The sequence below is a fragment of the Onychomys torridus genome, chromosome 6 (assembly GCF_903995425.1).
Source record: "Onychomys torridus chromosome 6, mOncTor1.1, whole genome shotgun sequence".
Classification (NCBI taxonomy): domain Eukaryota; kingdom Metazoa; phylum Chordata; class Mammalia; order Rodentia; family Cricetidae; genus Onychomys; species Onychomys torridus.
In genome coordinates, this window is record NC_050448.1 from 112031280 (window position 1) to 112052874 (window position 21595).

A 21595-nucleotide genomic window follows, 5' to 3' on the forward strand; every position below is an offset into this window, starting at 1 on the left:
AGCACTCACCATGGGGAAGTTGGGGGCGGAAGCCAGCGCCATCTTATGGGTGTGGCTGTGCGCAGCTCTCTACAGAAAAGATTTAAGACCAGTAGATGAAGCAGTGGAGATGCTCTCATAGATTTTCCATTAAAAATTAAATTAAAACTAACTAATCTTATTTTATTTTTAAGTGTGTGTGTGTGTGCCAGGTACCAAGAAAGACCAGCATAGGGCATTGATTACCCTGCAGCTAGAGTTACAGGAAGCTATGCACTGACCAATATGGGTGTTGGGAGCTGAGCTCAGATCCTGTAGAAATGCAGTGTGTGCTCTTAAACACTGATCTATCTCTCTAGCCCTATAGTAATAATATTTATTTCTCCAGACCTATAAAAATAATGTTTATAGGCTGAATTCAACCCCAAAGGCTAATATGAATATATCCCTCTTTACAAAAATGACTATAAAGTTTCCACATAGCTAATAAACTTCATTTTTTATAGTTGTAAAATTATACTTAACCCACTTAGGATCTGTTCGATTTCACTTTTAGGACAACGTCTTCTCAGTTCGGTTTTCTGCTATGTGTGTTAAGAGTAGAAGGGAGAGAATGCAATGCCAGGGAAAACCACCATTCCGTGCCTTTTGTCCAGCTAGCTCATGCATCCCGTGTCATAGGAAGAAGTACCACTGCTCCTAAACCTCTGCTCTCACTTTTCTCTCAACACCAACTTCCTTCCAAGCACAATTTCATTCTTTCCCACCTTTTTTTTACAAAACATTTCAAAGCTATGGGGAAGTTGAAAGAACTGTATGGCCTACAGCCATGTGCCCATCACTTGTTTTCTACAGCTAATAGTGTATACAGGTAGTGATCCATCAGTCGCAATTAATTGTTTCCTTCCTCAGTGCCTTCTCTGTTTCTTCTGATAGTCCCTGACATTGCTATCTACAGTAGTGTGTTGCTGGGGCCTTCTCAGTTTAGTATCAGGCCTTGCCTACTTTTCTTCTCACCCAACTTGACTATCACCCAATGTATCTACACTGCATTCATGCTGGATGTCGAGACACAGCTATTATCTGAGCATGCTTAAGTAGCTGTCATGCACACACTTGAAAGCTGTCTGTGGGGAATGTTCTTTCTTCCGTTTTCCCTGCTTATTTGCCCTTCACTAAGATGCTTCAAGATCTTCCAGCAGTTACTTTCAACTATTACATATTACCATTTTGTGACTTCAAACAGTGATGTGGTGTAAAATGTTAAACAACTTGTCCTTCAGGGGAGAAGAAGGCCTCAGTTTGTATCACTTGCAGGTTGCCACAGTGTAAATTGACCCTCATGGCTGCTTTTGAGGTGCTGCTTTGAAATCAGGAGACAGAGCTAAGAGCTGCATTCAGTGTCTTCAGGCGGGCCAGCCTCTGTCAGCTGCTGCACACTGTTGCCACTTGCACTGTTTGTCTTGTCTGTGACAGCGCTTCCCAGGATCTCCCACAAGAGGCCAGGCCTTATCCATCCTTCTGTTGTTAAAACACAGCAGGCTGTCAGTGCAGGCACAAGTGAGTGAGTGCTTTGGAAGGAAAACTGTATTCCAAATAGCCCTGTCTGTATACCTTTAATTCAGCTTACTGGGACTTACAGAGGTAGCGATGCTCCTCCATGATAACTGTGAACTGAGTGAGAAGGCCAGTACCTCCTCATGGAAGGTACTTGGTGTGGTTGGAGCCACTTGGTTGCAGCACTCCCCTCGCCCCAGAGTGCTGTGTGCAGCATCATTTCAGGCTGAAATCCACCATGTGAGGCAGTGGAGCTTAACCAGCAAGCCAGTTGGCACAGATACTTTTCCTGGGAAATCACGGGGGGTGTGGGGCGAGAGGGGGTGGGAGGGGTACCATGAGGGGCAGGCAGGACACAGTATGAGGAAATCTTTAGAGTCCCTTGATCTGCATATTGGCCTCCCAGGTTTGAGGAAAATAGAGTATGAGTTGCTTAATTCCAGAAATGATAGAATAATGACCCAGGCCTAGAAGAATATCAGAACTTCAAAGTTGAAAAAACAAGCAATTAAAAAATGTGATAATTACTATTTTCTTAACATATGAAATAATAATATCTTTCAGTTTGGGATTTCTGAATTAAAATAAGAGATTATATTCTTTTCAATGAAAAATACCACAGTTTTTATGTAAAAGGTGTTTTATATATCTCTCTTACCTAATAAAACCATGGCATGTTACCACAACTGAGGCAAAGTAGTAACAAGAAGGTTAAAATGATATTATATTGGCATGTGGCAAGTAAAAAAATATGGAACACACACATTTATTTCCCCTACTTTTCTGACACATTATGTAGTGAAACAACATGTACTGGAATGTGTATTTTCAAAACAGAGATTAAAAATCTCCAGAAATTATGACAAACTGGGAGTGCAAAACTAAGTATAAGGGCATGCCCATGGCACCTGTCCTGCTGTGGTTTACTTCCATCAAGTTTAATGAGAAGCCATGGCATTCATGTCCACTAGTCTATTTTAGTATTTTATATTTTCTAAGTTGTGATTGAATGATATGAGTTTGAGACTTGCAGTAATTAAAGAATATTGAAGGTTATCCCTAGGAGAAAATCTTAGAAGATGAGTCTTGACAGATGTGATAGCTTGCACTAACAGAACCTTTGTAGCTGAGACAGGAAGATTGTCATGAGCTTTAGACCAGCCTGGGCTACAGCTTGAGGCCAGGCTGAGCTACAGCATAATACCATGTCTTAGGGGCAGAGGGAATGAATGTAGTCTCACTGTTTCTTCTTAAAGTTTATAGTAAACTTACTGAATTTTTGAAGAATTATTCTAGTTTTATGAACAGGATGATAAAACTTATAACTGCATTATTTAAAAAAAATTCTAAAGATAATTTTTCATTAAGAAAATTCTGGCAAGATGATGGTGGTGCATGCCTTTAATCCCAGCACTCAGGAGGCAGAGCCAGGCAGATCTCTGTGAGTTCAAGGCCAGCCTGGGCTACAGAGTGAGTTCCAGGAAAGCTACACAGAGAAACCCTGTCTTGAAAAACAAAAAACAAACAAACAAACAAAATTCTGTAGTCACCATTTGTTGGGATATATGACTATGTATATGTGATAGAATATCTGTTACATTGTGTACAGTAATTCATTAGGTGTGAAGATGTAAGCAATAGCATGTTGATTGTGATTGCCAGAATGTTCAGTTCACATTTGAAGATAGTACGGGGCGTTCTTCTGCAGGTTAGCCCTCAGTGAGCCGAGAAGCATGGTTCTACACGATTCATCTCCCTCCTTCTCCTGCTTAGAGTCTCGCTTTCGTGGTTCCGGTTATGGTTTTTACAAGTCCTTTGTTGGAGATGTTTTCTGTGAGATCATCATTCTCCTCTATTTCTCACTTGTTTGATTTTATGTTTGACCCTTCACCCTTCTCACTTCTCTTAAATATGTGCAGTTTTAGTTCTGACTCTTGACCACTCACTCCTCCCTGCTTTTCTTGTTTACATTTCTAAATATAGTCACCTGTGCTGGAGCGCTCTCACACTTTCCGTTCCGTGTGTCAGTGGATTGCTTTCATGATCTGGCCAGATCATGTGCTGGAAAGGGCCAGTCTTTCTCCTTGCCCAGCACATCATGACCTCTGGGATGACTGTTTGGCAGTGGGGAGGAAATATTGAAACGAAGAAGGAATAGCTATTAGACTGAAATCAGAACAGAAGTGAAGAGCTAATGGAACAGGTCATCTACAGAGAAAGTTCCAACCCACTTAGGACTTAAAAGAAGGAAGGGGCCAGGCGTGGTGGTGCACGCCTTTAGTCCCAGCACGTGGGAGGCAGAGCCAAGCGGATCTCTGTGAGTTTGAGGCCAGCCTGGGCTACAAAGTGTGTTCCAGGAAAGGCGCAAAGCTACACAGAGAAACCCTGTCTTGAAAAACCGAAAAAATAAAATAAAATAAAATAAAATAAAATAAAATGAAAAGAAGGGGGAGGAGGAAGGAGGGGAAGGAAGGAAACTGAGAAAAGGAAGGCAGGCCCTCTAGTTGTCTCAGTCATTAATCTATGATCTAAACACAGTGAGTGCAGTCTCACTATTTGATGTCTAGAACAAAATTTCATGTGCAGAAAAGTCTGAATTACAAATACTATTAGAATCTCAGAATAATGTTTGAGGCAGGAATGATACACTTTTTTCTCTGGTGTTCAGGCATGTAGGTAAAAACTCAAGGAATTCTTAGTGAATGGAATCACACAGCTCTTGATCACCACAGATTGCACTGGAGAAGAGTGTCCTTCCACTTGACTCTGAACTCACTCCATCTAGTTACAGGCAGAGTAGCTGGAAATAGCAAGCCCTGTCAATTGATGTAAAGGAGTAACTACCATGGTGTGGTCGCCACAAGAGAGAAAAAAATAGACAAACATGTGGACTGATTTCAGGTCAGAGGGATGGTGGATCGATGGCACTGGCTGGTACCCATCTCCTGGAGATACCCGTGTATCTATGATGTGTATATGCATACACATCACCTCTGAAGATTAATCACGTAGAAGAAGGCTCATTCTGTTTTCACTTAATTTGTTTTGCTTTTTAGAAAATCAGCTTTTACCCATCCATTTCAAAACTGTCCATGTTGTCATAATTTTTCTTCTTAAAGAAATATTAGGGTGGTGGGCACTTGCTTAGCTCTTAACAGACAATGAAAACAATTCCAAATTTTGTTCACAAATGGAAGTATTTCATACAAAAAGCTTGTTCTTATTATGGATTAAGAGAGAAAAATATATTTCAGATATCACCTATATATTCTGGTCTCCGAATAGCTTAGGGGCTTCAATTGTTCTTTCAAGTTAAGAATACTCCCTGATCATCTTTACGAGGTGTTGGGAGAAGTTTAATTGTGTGTGTGTGTGTGTGTGTGTGTGCGCGCGCAAAATTTGTATATGACGCAATAGAATTTTTTTTAAAAAATTGCTGTTGACTTCCTGCAAGCTCAGGTGAAAAAAACTTATGAGAGAACAATTTAAGGGACAGTTTGGGCTCAGGATTTCAGGCATTTTGTTGGTGGTGGCAGAGGGGGCATGGTGGGTAGAACAACCTACAGAAAGAGGGAGCTGCAATTCCAGTGTTAACTGGCTTTCTCACTTCCCTTTTATTTTCTTCATGCTTATAGGATGATGTCACCCACATTAACCTGGAAGTTCCCTCACAGATAATGCCAAAGAATGTGCTTTGATTATCTCCTAGGCACTGCTAGTCAGTCAAGTTGACAGTATTAACCATCACAGATATCTTTTGCTACTTTTTTTAAACTTTTTTTTTTCAAGTAAGAAGGTTTGGCGATGTATCTTAGTGCATAGCATTCACTGGGGCCTATATTCGATCCCTAATCACACATACACACACACACACACACATACACACAAAAAAAATCTTAACAAGAAAAGTATTGTTCTGAGTTTTGTACATTTTGAGAATTAACAAATAAAATAAATTTATTAAAGACCATAGTGTATTAGAAAATATTTTTAAAAGACAATGCTTGTGTTGGCAGTTACTTAAGTAGATTTTTTATTCATTTAGAAAATTCTAGAAGTTGTAAAACACACTTGGATAGACCCATGCATCACTTATAATTATTATATTATTATATTCTTTTATGTATGAGTGTTTGCCTGCATATATGTATGAGCACCATATGGGTGTCTGGTACCTACAGAGGCCAGAAGAGATCATCAGATCCCGTGAATCTGGAGTTACAGGTGTTTGTGAATCAACATGTAGGTGCTAGGAACCAAACCCAGGCCCTCTGCAAACAAGTGCTCTTAACAAGTGAGCTATCTCTCCAGCACTAGACCCATGCATACATCTTTATTATCATTTGTACCTTTGTCTCTTGACAAATTCAACTCAGTTTTCACATTTCCCTGCAGAACTTCTGCTGTGAGAATGGCTAGTGCTGAAAGAAGTGTTTATGACCAGTAAATAACACAAATGTTCCTTCAGAGATCATGGAGTCAGCAGGGGTTCCAGTCTGTTCAGTTCAAGGGAGAATTTTTGAGAGCCCAGTAATCTTCCAGTTTGGAGATAAAGAGTAGAAAACACTAACTCACCATCTTCTACCTCAGAAGAGACGAGAAACTCAAAAACCAGAGAAGGACTAGAACCTACCCATTCTCTGCTCTGTGGGCTCCTCACCTGGGCTCCACCCCTGGGACTTCACCACAATTCCTCTTTTTCTTGAGGATCATATCTTGGTGTCAGTGATCTAAGGTTCAGATGTCTGAATGTGATTCGAAGAAAGCAAGAGAGAAACAAAGCCAAACAAAGAAAAAACAGTCATACATATTCTGTTACCCTGGTACAGATGCAAAATACGTGTGGGCAGATTAAAAAGTCACTGACTGCTAAATTCTGTTTTAAAATACAGGAGCCACAGCCGCAGCCAGGAAGGAGGTCATCAGGAACAAGATCCGAGCAATAGGCAAAATGGCCAGAGTGTTCTCAGTTCTCAGGTGGGCTTGTCTTTCCTCCCTTTCTGTTTGGAATTTTACTGTGTATCACATGGTGGCTATCTTAATACTTTACATGAACAGTTCAAATGTTTCACCAGGAAAGGTCTGTGTTCCTTCAATTGTTTCTCTCTTTTTAAATGGGAAGTGTCAATGCATCCATGTTTTACTTACATTGCAATCTACTAAATGATTTCTGTGAAGAAAGGGTGTGTAAGTGGATTGTGGTGCATTTTTATCCCTCTCTTTGCTGTAGGATTTAAAACACTTCACAAGGAATGTGATTAGGCTCTAGTTCTGGTTTACAGTCTGGCTGTTTGGGAAAGATGAACTTATAGGGTGCATTTCACTGCATTTTGAGGAAATGAACATTAAGCCTAAAGCTGTTGTTGTGAGCCCTAATTACGAGAAACAAAAGCCATCTCCTGTCTTAGTTCCCTATAGGAGTTTGTTTGCTGTTCAGTAGATCATGAATCATCCTATTGATGCTATTAAGAATGTGTTTTGAAAACAGTTTATTGAAGAGACTTCCCTGCGCTGTACTTTAATAATCTATTCCAAGATGATGCATGGTAACTCTCTTTCTCCTCAAGGACCTCTTTTAAATAGGGTGTTGTTTTTCCATGAGGGATGTTGCCCATCATAGTTAAACACAGAAATGTGGATACATAGAAATGCTTTAGGAGTTATACACTGCTCACTTTTTGACAAATGACTGCTATAATTCACGTCTGTCCCTCTCTCTCTTCACTTCCCCTATGCCTCCCTTTCTTTCCCCACTCACTTCCTTTCCCTTTCCCTCCTAACCTCTCTCTTCTTCCCTCCCTCTCCCTGCTATTGGAAACTTGAAGTTGACTATGGGGGGGATCTACCCACCACCCCCACATTACCCCAGAGTGTTCTTGAGTAGCAGGAAATATTAGATAGAAAGATTTAGAGTGTGGAGATAAACAGACAGAAAATACAGGATAGCCTTGAGAGGGCCTGGAACCTATTCCAATGGGCCCTGACTATCTCTGCCCCAGGGTATTTAAAGAAATGCCAAGGGATGGAGCAAAAGACCTCCCCCCAGCACAGCCAAAGGCAGACCATCTCAGATACCTGCACTCAGGCCCGTGGTCCAGTCATCCTCTCTATGCAGACTTGCTGGGTAAAGCCATGAGGAACCTGAAAATGAGCTCCCACAGTTGACCTCAAGTGTCTTATTCAACCACTCCCTACTTTATTTCTTGAGGCAAGGTCTCTTGCTGAACCTGAGGTTAACTCATTCCAGCTCATCTAGCGAGCCAGCTTGTCCCATCGCTGCCTTCCAAGTGCTGTCATGCCTGCCTGGCTTCTGTGTGGATTCTGGTCATCTGAACTCCATTCTTCTTATGTGCGCAGCGTATGTTGTGTCCACTGAGCTATTGCCCATTTTTTAGTTGTTTTTGTCTGGTGTTTTGGTTTCTCTCCCTGCTATTTCTACTGCTCTTGGTAAAGTCACTGAAGAGTCACTAAGTGACTCGATGCTGGAAGTAGGGGCCATAAGAAGGATGAGAAGCATCCCCATCATTTCACAAGGACACCCCAAGTCAGCAGCAACTCTGAGGCAGCTGGAGCACTTGTAGAAAGTGACATTGATGGTGGAAATGGGCACCATCTCTCCTGCACCTTAGTGAGCAAAACTCTGAGTCTTACCACCCTTCATACCCCTCAACTCTTGGGAGTCACTCATTCCTGCAATGACTAAATAGCATCAAACTGTAAAACCTAAGCATGCATCAAAAACAATAATAAAGCAATGTAGAGGTCTATTACCATTATCAATAGGCATTTAATGAGAGCAAAGACAATTATGAGTGAAATCATCCAAGAAGACATGCACAACCTACATGAAGAAATGCAATAAGAAAGTTCAAGGCAAGGAAGATATCAGGGGCAAAGATCCTTAAGCAGAAACAGATTGAGCAGTTCTGAGGACCACTAGGAAGTCCTGTGGGGATATAGAAATGACTTGTGGGGATAAATGACTATATTAAAATCCTGTGTTGAGTGAGTATGTCAGTCATGAACATTTGCAAATGTGTTATCCTTAGGTTTACCAAACCATGCTCTTCTTTTTCTTACTGAAATCACTAGGAGGAGAAATAAAAACACCAAGGATTTCCATATAAAAGTCCATAGAGAAAAACAAAGCAAAACACAGTAGAAGCCTCATTATAAAAATTAAGTTTTTATTATTTGAGTTCTCAAACCACATAAAAGGAGAAGAATCAATAATGTGGAATCCTATATGTCCTCAAGGTCTGGAAGGTTCCTCAAGGCCCAAGACTGTTGCTATCTATGATGATGTCCTGTGAGACATGGACTGCTTCAAACCTAATGATGACCAATGGCTTAAGATTTGCACATGTCAGTAGGAAACAAAAGCAAGGTTCATTCTCTTGTAGTCCATTCTAAAAGCATCTATGGGCCTTGTGTAGGATACAGGAATCACATCCACAGAAGCACAAACTAGTGTGGTGGGCCATGCTGAGCATTGAATTTGAAGTAGAATTTGTGTTAGCCGAGATGGAATGACAGACATAGACTAATGTAAAACCACAAAGCATGTCCTGCATACATAAACAGGTGCTGGACTGCGGCACTGGGGCAAGGGCACCTTTGTATTTCCTAGGTGGGTTGTCTTTAAAGAGGCTATCAGTGGACGAGGGCTGCAAAGGACAGGTTGGATTCTGGCAGGGGGGACTCCAGCACTGAAGGTATTTCTGCAAAAGAAGAAATCATGACCTACTTATGAGACATCATAAGGAGCAGTCACATGGTCCTAGGACTGGTGCTGATGCAGTCATTGAAGTACAGGCTAAATGCTGCATGTTGTTCCCCATATTATACACATTTAACAATAATCCACCTAGCAAGCTTATAGGGCTAGAGTTGGCTTGCTTTATAACAGGTTCTCTCTATCCGCACCCCAAGGAAAGGCAGCACCAATGTGAGCCTTACTCAGAACTCAGCCATGTAGGCCAGAAAGATTGTAAATAATGCCCAAAATCTGGTTTGAAGCAGTCCATGTCTCACAGGACATCATCATAGATAGCAACAGTCATGGGCATGAAGGAAACTACCAGACCTTGGAGACATATAGGATTCCTTAGCATCGGTTCTTCCACTTTTATGTGGTTTGGTGAATTGTAGGTACATGAAAGCACTTAGTAGCAAAAAGGCATGAAGGTGCATGATTTGATAAAACCTGAAGCTGAAAATAAACAAACCAAAGAAACCCAAATCTAAATCCTCAGCATACTTGAATACCATGAGGAAGTGTTTAATCTTTTTGTATGTGGCAATGAGGAGTCTTGGGATGATTCTCATGGAATGAGAGGCATGCTATAACCCATGCCGTGGATATATGTATGCTTATGACTGGATTGCCTAGTAAGATAACAGTAGATAGATAGATAGATAGATGGATGGATGGATGGATGGATGGATGGATTCCTTGCAGTAGATGTGCAGGCAAATCGCCTGAGATCTGCCATTCACAGATAGGACATATGACCTGCTTCAAAATGAACAGCATGCAGAGGCAACAGAATTAGTAGCACTGGGAAGGCAGCAGTGGTGGTAATTTGGCTTTGGGGGTAACTTATAGTGTTAGTATGAGCTTGAGTAGGCCTGGACCATGGATAGCAGCACTTTGTATGCCAAGGCCAGCTCATGGAGTGAGCAAACATACAGATTCATCTTGGTGGAAGTTTTTTAGCACATTTTTCTGGAACTGTGTACTCTCTAATACACTTTTAGACAGCTCTCCACTGGTAAGATCAGCTGGTCATGATTCTGTTCTCTTCTGCAAGAACCTTTATCTGTGCAGTGAGTGATAAGGAAGAAAATGCACTGTGAGAACAGCCTACAAAACCATAGCCTAGGCGATGGATAGGATACTGTTATTTATTGGGATGACCGGTGTTGTACCTGGCAGAGCCTTTATGTTGAGGCTCCCTGGGGTTTCAGAGAGATGTGCAGAGAGAGGGGTGAACAATGGTGTAAACTGCTGTTCTTGCTGAAGAAGAGAATGGAATATCTGAGAAAGATCAAAAATAACCTCTATAACATGCCTTTTAATAGAAATATATCATGAGCCACATCTGTCTTCTTAAATATTGTAGAAACTTCCATAAAAGAAACAAAAACACAAATGCCTAAGTTCCCTGAATCAATGTATGATCAGTATAATATTTAGGAGGAAGTCCCAGCCTAATCTTCTATTCTATGTCCTTGAAAACTGGCACATTGTTTGGAAGCACACCCTTTGACTTAGAGTCACCATGCCTCCAGTAGTGGAACGCTGTTAGTGCTAGGGCTAGAAGGAGGGGAAAGGTTCACCAAGGGATTGAGAAGGGCACTTCTACAAGGACGTGATGAATGGAATCAAAGGGTACTTTTGATGAGGTCACACTCCTCGGTGGAACTACTGAAGAAAGCAGTTCTCATGTGAACCTGGCAGAGGTGGGTGGAATTCAGAGTGAAGATGCTCATGTGAAGCAGGAGTGGGAGGCAGAATTGCAGGGAACAAGAAATGTGCCGAATGAAGGGCCAGAGGCAAACAGAAAAGGGCAGGCAGGCAGATGGCTGCTTTCTTGTGAGGACCTGTTTACGATTTAATCCTTGTCACTGTAAATGTGATTTTACAGAGGAGAAAACTGAAGCCCAGAAGAGTGAAAGGCATTGTGACCTCCCTGATGTAGCTGAAACTTTAGCCAGAGATCAACTGATTTCAGGAGGTGATTTCCAAAACAAACAAACAAACAAACAAACAAACAAGCTCTCAATGTCTTTAGTAGGAAAATAAATTTTTGAAAATTGAAAAATTACTTCAGACCCCCAGAAAACTGTCATTAAAATGATAACAACCAAATAATCACTGATCATATTGATGTCTAATGTTCATTTTGTTTGAGCAACCCTGATTAAAATAGGATTTGATGCCAGGATTTATTTGGTGTATAGAACTATTTGCCTGCCGTGAGGCTAAAACCTGACTTTGAAGGTGAATATAAAGGTAAGTTGTGTTTTTTTGTAGAAGTACTCCTGAGTTTTCCAAATCTGCGTTATTACTATTCAAGATTTCTCTTTTTTACATAACCTAGTGGTTTGACATCAGAAGCGTAAAAAGGTTGAAATTCCCATATGACTGTAAACAGTGATTAATTGGCTGGCTCAACCCTAATATCTATGAGTAAACTGTACAATTAAGAAGACAGATATCTAAACTGTGGGTCAGAACTGCCATTATCCTGTCAATTTTTAAAACACTCCTTCTTCCAGTAAATACTTGCTGAATATATCTGTATAGATGGTGTTGATCCATTGTACGTACTGTGACGCAAGCATGATCAAAGCCGAAAGAAACCCCTATTCTCCAGAAGCTTGGACAGTAGAGAATGGTCATGAGAGACCAAAAATAAATAGTAGAGCAGGTAATGGGAGGCATGGGGCATGAAAGTGGTATTCGAGTAACATTAGGGAGGCTGGGACAGTCATTTGAAGGCAGAGGGAACGAGATACACAGACAATCCTGGAACAAGGCTGACTAAGGACAGAACCCTAGGATAAGGTGTGCTGCCTATGTGAAGGACACTGATGGGAAATGTGCTCTGAGAGCTGGGTGAGAGTGGAAGAGGTAGGTAGGGGTGCTGTTCTTTTGTGGTCCCAGTGAGCATCGGGAAGCAACAGAATCATCACTGCTCTTCAGTGTCTTCAGTAAGTCTGCTTTTTTCATCAGAAAATAGCTGTGGGCAGAGAGGGTGAACCTGTGAAAGATGGCGCAGAAAGCCCTTCTACAAGACTGTTGTAATGAAAATAAGAGATACTAGTGGTTTGTAAGAGACTACCACAAAGAACCATGTGTTGCATGGTGCTGTTCCTATGGAGTACCCATAAAAACAGCCTGCAGAATGTAATGGAGGTGTTGCCCAGGGCTGAAGGAAATGGGTTTAGGGGTACTTTTGGAGATGATCAAATGTTATAAAGTAGATTGGGGTAAACACTGTACAATCATCACATCCCTGAGAATAGGTAGATGAGTTGAGTGTGTAGCCTGTTGTCATTTTTGATAAATAGATGGTGGGGCCATGAGAAGCACTGAGAGAAAAGGAATGCTTGGGAGTAGAGAGTCAATGGAGTGGCTGTGGAATGGGAGGGTGAAAGTATCAACAGAATGATGCTGTAAGCTGGAATAGCTGGACAATGGAATCCAAGTTTCTGAACTGAAGAAAGGTAGCAATCTGGGAAGAAATTCTTTTCTAGTCATGTTAGAAATCGTCATAAAAAATATTGGTACTTGGGACCTACTCAGTTCTGTGTGTATATGTGTATGTATCTATGCACATGTGTTGTAAACTTTTCCCTGAACATGTAGGATTGCAGGATCTGTTGTATAAGAAGATAATAAGTTATTCCTATTTCATTGTTCTATTTTTTAATCATTGAGTCTGTTAGTAAGTCAAAGTGATTGTTAAATGGTAAGCTTAATTGAAATAATGATTCACTTAAAACAATTTTAAAACAGGGTCACAAATTTCATGTAAGTAACTCTGTGAAGGAGGAAGCAGTAAGATAAAAGCTCAGAAATGTTACCAGCTGCTTGTGGACCAGTTACGTCACTCTTTGTGTCTGTCACATGACCAAAGGCCTTCAGTGGCCCCCTGAAACAATCCCTAGGTTTCTCACCCTTAGATAAGATTCACCTCTCAAATAGATGGGGTTTGCCAACTGTTCCTGAGCCCCTCACAACAGATCAGGCCTGCACATACTGCACATCCACATGCACTGCTGCTCACTGGGTACATAGCCCTTGCTGTCACTGAAGATGCACAGCAACAACTTGGTTTTGTGGAATGTGGTTACAAAGGTAGAGGTACTTCCGGATCTTCAATATGTAGGAGACCCTAATGCCACGATTGCCTTGACTGCATAATGTGACTTTATCACTGAAGTTGTTTATAGAATATGCCTTCTATATAGGTAGATAAAAACCAATTGTATTTTGAATAAAACAAAAGATCCACAGAGCCAATGTGAGGTAAATATGTGTTCTTACATGTCTTTTTTTCTACAAAAGAAAGCAAATGTTCACTTCCCACAACTGTCCTGTGTCTTCCAGAGAAGAGAGTGAGAGCGTTCTGACCCTGAAGGGCCTGACCCCGACTGGCATGCTCCCCAGCGGAGTGCTTTCCGGAGGCAAACAAACCCTTCAAAGCGGTAAGCAAGCCCAGTGGTATGACTGGGAGCACACGGCCAGCTGCACCACTAGAACCTTTGACGTCCTCATTCAGCTCAGTCTCCTCTTCAGTTCTTCTTGGCTGGAAGAAGGGCTCAAACCCACATGTCAGCTTAATCAGTCATGTCGAACCTGAAAGCACCTCATTTACCGCAGTCCACCCTCTACCCCCATTAGCACACGCATCTGTTATCCTCAGGCCGCCCTGTGGGACAGGTCATTTAGGGCACATGTGCACACACCAGTAGGCTTGACTCCTTGGAGCTCCTCTCCATCAGCCAGCTGATTAGTATAAGTTTTCTGTGACATCCTAACAGTCTACTTATCGACATGGTGGATGAAATGTACACACAGATATTACATATGCATAACTATAGATTTTATTGGAAAGAATATAAGAAGGGTAATTTAATTATCCACTTAAGCAGAAATGAGACTTATACAAGCCTTTTCTCTGATTCATCAGAAATACAAAAAGAGTGATCACAACTGCATTTTGGTTTTGTTTTTTTTAATAATAACATCTTTTTTTAAGTAGACATTTTACTTTATAGTCATAACTGGCTGGACAAGTATCATCCAGCATAACTTTGTGATGATGGGAATTTTTTGCAACAGCTGCTGGTGACACAGAACCATTGAACACATATAACTAATGGCCCCTAGTTTTCAATAAATTTAACTTAAATATTCACATTTAGCTAGTGTCACCTGTGTTAGACAACACAGTTATGTATACTCTTTCTTCTGTTATAAATGTTCTTTTATCAATCTAATTAACATTGTCACTAATTAGAATATAACTTACACAATATGGAAATTTTGCTGCTAGGTTAGACTTCAACAGAAAAAGAAAATCACAGAAAAAATATACTATAGTATGTTAATACAATCTCAGCCTCTAGTTTATTTCTCCCCTGGATCTTTCTCATATTTTCTTTCCTATCCCTGTCCTTCATCCTAAAAGACTCAGGTATTTTACCATTACATTTTTAAGACATTTCTTCCACACAACACATAATGATCAACTTATGAGCACAAATTTGCCAAATCATCACACTTTAGGAAGAACATTCATAACCTTTATTTTTGGATAATCTTCCTCACAAATCACTGCCTTTGAGTTGCCACAAAAATTCAAAAAAGGTTTAATGAAAGCAGGAAAATCTATAGTAGTTGAGGTAGAAATCCCTCTTTAAATTTATAGTTAGAAATTCATCACTTCTTAAAAACACAAGAAAACGCTTCCACCAGAATGAACACACTGAGAGACTAGCATAAGGAGATCATGGATATGCCCAGAATGCACCTCTGCCCAGCTGATGGAAAGCTACAGCTCCTAATGAGCTCAGCAAACAGCAGAGGCGCACACGCCATCAGGGACTGACTGCAGACGGCCTGTGCTGAAGTCACACAAGGCTGTGTGTATTTCTCCCCCAGCAGTGCTGGTGTGGTTCCGAGGTTCTGGCTTTGCTTCTAAACCTAAGGTCTTTATGTCTTTATAGTGCATAGTGTCACCTTCAGACGGTCACCTGTGTGTGTTTGTAGCTTCCGTTACTCCAGTTTCTTTTCTTTTAAACCCATCTGTTTGTGTTATTCTATGTTGAATTCACACACACACACACACACACACACACACACACACACACACACACACACATCCAAATCCTCTGGGTGGTGACTTCATTTGTCCTGAGAATCTGACAACTCAGTATATAGCTTTTCTCTATAGTTAGGAGGAATCCAAAATGCATTGTTAACTGGAATGCATATGTGACCACTGTTGTAGTTTTAAATTTTTAAGTTATGAGAAAATGCAAATTAAAGCCCAGGGATAGAATATCATCAATGTTAAGCATTTTAAACTTAGAGAAAAGTTTAATATTTTAGCATTTAATTAAGGGAACATCATCTAGCCATCATAGCACAGAAAATCTCATAAACCTGCACAAGGACATTGTAGATCCTAAGTAAACAGAGGGCTTGCTTGACCTCTGGAATTACTGTTCCAGTGTATCGTTATACTTTACTCCAGGAACTTCACCCTTGAGACACCTTGTTCCTGAAGATACTGATGGAATTATTACTGCTCCTGCCTTTTCCCCACTTAGCATGCAACACTTTAGGAACTTCATTTCCAAAAGTAGTATTGCAGCAAGAAAAACAAAACAGCCCGGACTTAGCCTGCCTGGCAAAAGACTTCCAGGCCTTATCATTCCCTCTATGGTTCCCTTCATCTCCCTGACTTCCCCCTCCATAGCTTGTCTTTAAAGACTCCTAAGTGTTTGCCACCTAGACCGCTTGATTTTATGTCCCTTTCACCCCCACCACCACCCTGTGCATATCTCTAAAGGAAACACTACCATTTACTATTCAATAACATAAAGTATCTCACTGACGTCACAGCCCAGCTCTAAGCTCGCCCTGTTCCTCTGCGTCCAACTCCAAATCACGAAGCATGGATTCTAAACTGCTCTTAGAATCAGAAACACATTGTAGATTTTCATAACCCAGTCATCAGTTAGCCCAAATAACAGAAAGCTTTTCCGCATGGTTCCCTAAAAGACTTTGTCATTGATTAGTGAGCCAGGACCTCAAGCCAGCCAGCCATTCCCTCAGGTATATATATGCAGGCCCTGACTGACCCTTCTCACTTTTGTGGTGTTTTTTGTTTTTTCTTTATCTGTAACCTTTCTGTCTAGTTGTCTGTGCCAGAAGCCAGCACTTAGAGGAACATTAGTCCCCCAGGTCCTTTGCTGTCACTGACTTGTTCTTAGCCTTAAGAAATCCTCTGCTCATTTTCTCATTCATTTTGCACCCCTTTCTTCTCTTCAGCTACTGTTGAGGCTATTGAGGCTGATGAAGGTAAATTGGCCAGTCCCCTTTCTGTTGTGCCTGCAACAGAAAAGGGCTCTGCTGGGTGTATTCTTTTTTTTTTTTTAATTTTTTTTTTATTTTTGCTGTAGCTTGTACAGAGTGTGTGGGTGTTGGGCTAACAGTTGTGGCTCAGTATTAACCAAAATGTTCTTGCTTTAAAGGGGAAAATGTCCTTCTATGGTTTGTTTGTTTGTTTTTTTTCCCTTAAAGCTATGTTTGAGTTTTGTATACATTGAACCTACTCTAATCTCAGAAAACTAAAGGATTTTATATATATATATATAATTTCTTATAAATTTCTATATATCATGAATGATGTGGGGTGGGGGTCATGGCAGCTGCTTTGACAAATGACATGTAAAATGATCTGCTTTGAGCTGAACCATCCCTCCCTCAAATCACATACAGGTAGGACAGAGACAAAAGAGAGTAACATTCAGTTGACTCTAGTCTTTGCAAGCTTGCAACCACAGAAATGCTTGGTAGTGCTTCATTATGGTTCAACATCACTTGTGTCTCTAAAAGACTCCAACGTGAGACAGACGTGTAGAGGTAAACTTTTATCCTTGTCAATGTTGACCAATTGATATGTGTAAGAAAGTTAGCCCTCACAAAATATTATGAAGAGCCCAAAAAATATCTGTGGCGTGAGGTGGCCAACAACAAGGGTATCGGGCAGACAGTGAATTAATGATTCTGAGTGTCTGCTCTTTGCTAGGCCTCTTGCTGGGAGCTTCGGAGGAACTTGAGTATGGTACATCTCTAACTGCCGTCAAGCACTACTCAAGAGCAGTCTTGTTAATACCTTAGTCATAGCATTGAACTGAATGCTGTTTTACTACGTGGTTATACAATAACTGCACATGAAAATAGTTTTGAATATTATGCATACCACGTCCTCTGGGATTTTTTTAAAGCATAATTTGAAGTTCCCCTTTAAAACAAAATTCTTCAGTTGTATTTTGTTCTTGCAAAATGACGTATTTTCCACAAATTGTGTGCATATATAGTCCTTTGGTGTGATGTAAAAAAGTGTCACTTTAGCTTTACAATTTGCTCATGATTTGGATATGGTAGGGAAATGACAGTGATGTAAGAGAAAAATACAACTGTTTCCTAAATAGCAGTGAGCAAACTGCTATTTATGTGGGAATTCTCCATTCCTCTTGGCAAAATCTAATCTGCAGTGTGCATTCCTGTTGATAGTTTGGCTGTTTTCTGTGACTCTGTGGCTCTGTGTTGTGTTAAGTATACTCCCAATGTAAATTGCTAACCCCCACTGTCTGACCGGCAACTGGAGCAGAGCACTTTCTTCCACGCAGGGTAGATAGATGTGATCAGCAATGGAGCACCATCCTGAACTAGCCTCTGGCCCACTAGATTTGGCATCCCTATGCTCCCACCCTATCGGCTGCAAAACCTAGAGCCTCCACTTTTTTTTTAAATGAATGAAATCGTTTTATGACTTCCCATGACCGACTTTTGGCTATAAGATGATGCCATTTAGAAAAAGGCTAGGCTGTCTTTTATTTATTTATTTGCCCCATAAAATAATTGAATTCATTTTCAGGGTGGGTGCTCATTAGACAACTCGATTATTTTTCAGTTTATTACCAAATTACAGAATTAAAAAGCTTTGCTTTGGGCCTTGGTCTTTCCTCATCTCCCCATGTTCTTCCTCTCACATTTGACTAATCACCATTATGCTAACCTAAAAATGCAGATGGGGAACAATTTGTTTTTCTTTCTAATGATCTTTTAAACAATGGTAAATCTTTTAGGACTGTCGTCCATACTAGTGAGAGGCTGCACATTTGTGTCCAAGGGGCTGGCAAACTGTCAGCTTTAAGCTGCTTTCCTTTTATCCCCCAAAAGTGGGGAGGATATAAGTCCCTTGAAATTGCCCTTAATAAGCTGTGGAGATGCAACCCAGTTCAGCATTGGTGATTGGCCACCCGTACGTATCAAGCTCGCACTTCACAGGGAGTAAAACAAACTGATGTCATTGGTTCCCCATCTGTGTCTTTGATTTTCAGCTCACTGGTGGTGCACTCACTGAGGAAGTTTTTACGTTTTTCAAAAATGCCTCTCGTATCTCTGTAGTGCACTAAGGGTGATGAGAAGAAAACACAAGAGAAGCCAAGGTTTTAATTAGAAGGACCAAAACCAATTCATTTTTGCTAATATTCTCATACTGCAAGTGAGTTTTCCTTGGTGTAGGCAGTAATGGATACCAGATGAACATCAGTTTGACCTGTTTGCTGCTGAAGGGCAAAAAATGCTTCTGTACTTAGTCATCTGATCTTTATTTTTTAGTTTCTCTTACTTCCTCACCCACTATACATAGGCTTCTAAGTGGGAAAACAGCTTGTGATTTCATTTTTCCCCATACCATTGAGTGGAGATCTTTGTGGGATTTGGAGATGGCAAAAAAAAAAAAAAAATGTCCCGGTCAAATCCTTGTCTAGTTCCTTAGACCTTCTAGCCATGGCTAGAGTTCCAGGAAGAGCAGAAAGGGCTTCCACTGAAGTTGCTGTCACTAGCATGGTGGTAGGGTAAATATGGAGGAAGTGTAGTCTTTTTTAGCCCAGGGTGTTAATGGCTCATCACGCCAGTGATGTGGCCAGTGTTGCTGGATCCAGAAGCCTGCCCCTGGAACAGCTTTTTCCTTTATATATCCACTGTGGATTTCTGTGATCTAAACTTTGACGAAGACAAGAAAAATGCTTACATCTTAATCACTTCAAGAGGACATTCTGGTTGGCAAGAGACATTGGCTGTTTTCAAACCCCTGGTTCCCTCCAGTATGGTAAGGAGTCTGTCGTGTTGTCTTCAGGTCCCGTCACGTTGTTCTCCACTAAAGGATTCCCACCCGCCACGAAGTCTCTAACTTCACCCGAAGCAACTGCGGTGCCTTTGCGATGCTCCACCTAACCTAACCCTCTCTCTCTCTTCTTAATGATTTTCTGTTCAGCTATCAAAGGATTCTCACCACAACATAAGATCACTAGCTTCGAGGAGGCGAAGGGCTTGGACCGAATTAATGAGAGGATGCCACCCCGCAGAGATGCCATGCCCTCCGACGCCAACCTCAACTCCATCAACAAGGCTCTCGCCTCAGAGACTAACGGCACGGACAGCAACGGCAGTAATAGCAGCAATATTCAGTGACCACCTCCTGTTCACTTTTTTTTTTTTTTTTTTTTTTTTTTTGAGCTGCAGGTCATGATGGGATTGCTGCATCTCAGCAGTTGGATGTTCTTGCCTCTGACGGTAGCTTGTTTGCTCTGGGGGCCAGGAATTGGATTCAGTTTACACTATCATGAAAAAGAGAGGGAGAGAGATAATAAACTATATTTTGGTGAGGGCGGTGATTAAACACCTCTTTTGGGTATGCCTTTAAAAAAATGCTTCTAGGAAAAAAGTTTTAAAAGAAAGCTAATGCTAGTCTATACTGCAATGTTAGGGAAATGAACATGTTTTCCTACTACACTGGGGACTTCTAGGTAGGTTAATGAAAGGCCTTTTATTCTGTTACTGGACACGAAAACTTTGTCTAATTTCTTATACTCTATTGTACGTTTACAGTCGCAGCACTAAAAATGGATGACATCAAACATTTTTAACAACAACAGAAAATGATGTACAAACTAAATAAGGACTATTTATTGATAATGTTTTGCTACTCTTGTCAGAAAATGGCTATAAACTGAATTAGGCAGTCTTAAAAAAAGAAAAAAAAAAAAAAAAGAAAAAACCTGGAAAAAAAAAGAATGTTGCAAATTTGTTAAAAATGCCAAAAAAGGACAGTTTAATTTTGTATAGCTCGTGCTTGCCTCAGGCTCCTTTAGTTTGCTTGAATGCCCTTCTTTCCATAGAACACTTATTAATTTGGCAGTGAATACATTTTCTTTAAGTTTTAAAAAAAACTGGAATAATTACACCCATCTTTTTTGCTGTTTATATTTAGGGGTTTTGTTGATAAATCAAGTCTTGGTTGTGGCTTGCTGAATTCAATATTTATGAGTGGTGCATTTTTAAGTATAGTGAACACGACACCATAGTGCAGTGACGAAGCATCTATATTCTGTAAAAAACAAAAACAAAAAAAAAATCTGCCTATGCATGTTTTTTAAGAAAAAAAAAATAAAATGGCTGTATCGGCCTGTATGGGACTGTAATGCGCTTAGTGGTCTGACATATACTGGAAATGTATGTATACTGGCGTACTTTATATTCTCTACAATGCTTAATGCCTTTGAAATTTTGTAATCAAAAAAAGCTTTGAAAAAATCTAAAGGGGAGAGTATTCTTAAAAGTTTTTAACATAAGCTTGTCAGTGCACACATAGATGGTTGGCATGTTTAGCAAACTTTGTGAAATTTAAATAAGTTTGTAGTTACATGTGAAACTCTAAATGCATGGCAACCGTTACTGTCATAACAGTTTAGTTATTTCCTTCTGTTCTGTCATGTGCCACAAAATATGTACTTTTTTCACTTTTTTTCCCCTTTGTATATTAGTTACGGGTTACAACTGGCTCATTCTGAAAACAACAACAAACAACAAAAGTCCATTCATATTTTTTAACAATTGTATAAGTGCCCAAGTCATTCACTACAGCCTAAAGCCTTGCCTTTGTAATTTGACTTCTGAAATGTCGGCAATCAAAGCATGCACCTGTAACAATGACAGAGAAAAAGCATTTTATATTACTACTCAATAAAATGTGCATGAACTTAAAGAACGCTCATCCTTTCACTGGGTCTGCTGCAGGGAACCGTGGGCACAGCCACCATGGTGTCCTCTGGGTGCTGGCTCTTCACCACCCTGCACACTTAGGACAGGCTGCTTCCCAAGGGCCTCATGGTCTGAGGAGTGCTACCCACTTCTGCTATAAGTGTCTTGGTAGATTTGTGTCTCAAAATTCAGGCTAAAGAAGTC

General features: G+C 40.6%; 1 protein-coding gene across 2 annotated transcripts in view; it reads left to right on the forward strand.

The window, feature by feature from the left end:
* Positions 1-19858, forward strand: part of Ppp3ca (protein phosphatase 3 catalytic subunit alpha) — a 290646-nt gene extending 270788 nt beyond the window's left edge. The window contains exons 11-14 of one of the 2 annotated variants that reach the window (XM_036189582.1): positions 6429-6513; positions 13658-13755; positions 16610-16639; positions 19626-19858. In XM_036189582.1, the coding sequence (XP_036045475.1) occupies positions 6429-6513; positions 13658-13755; positions 16610-16639; positions 19626-19822 (410 nt within the window). In that variant the 3' untranslated portion in view covers positions 19823-19858. The remainder of the gene's footprint in view (positions 1-6428; positions 6514-13657; positions 13756-16609; positions 16640-19625) is intronic. The other variant, XM_036189583.1, reaches the window with a different exon arrangement.
* The last annotated feature ends 1737 nt before the right edge of the window (positions 19859-21595 follow it).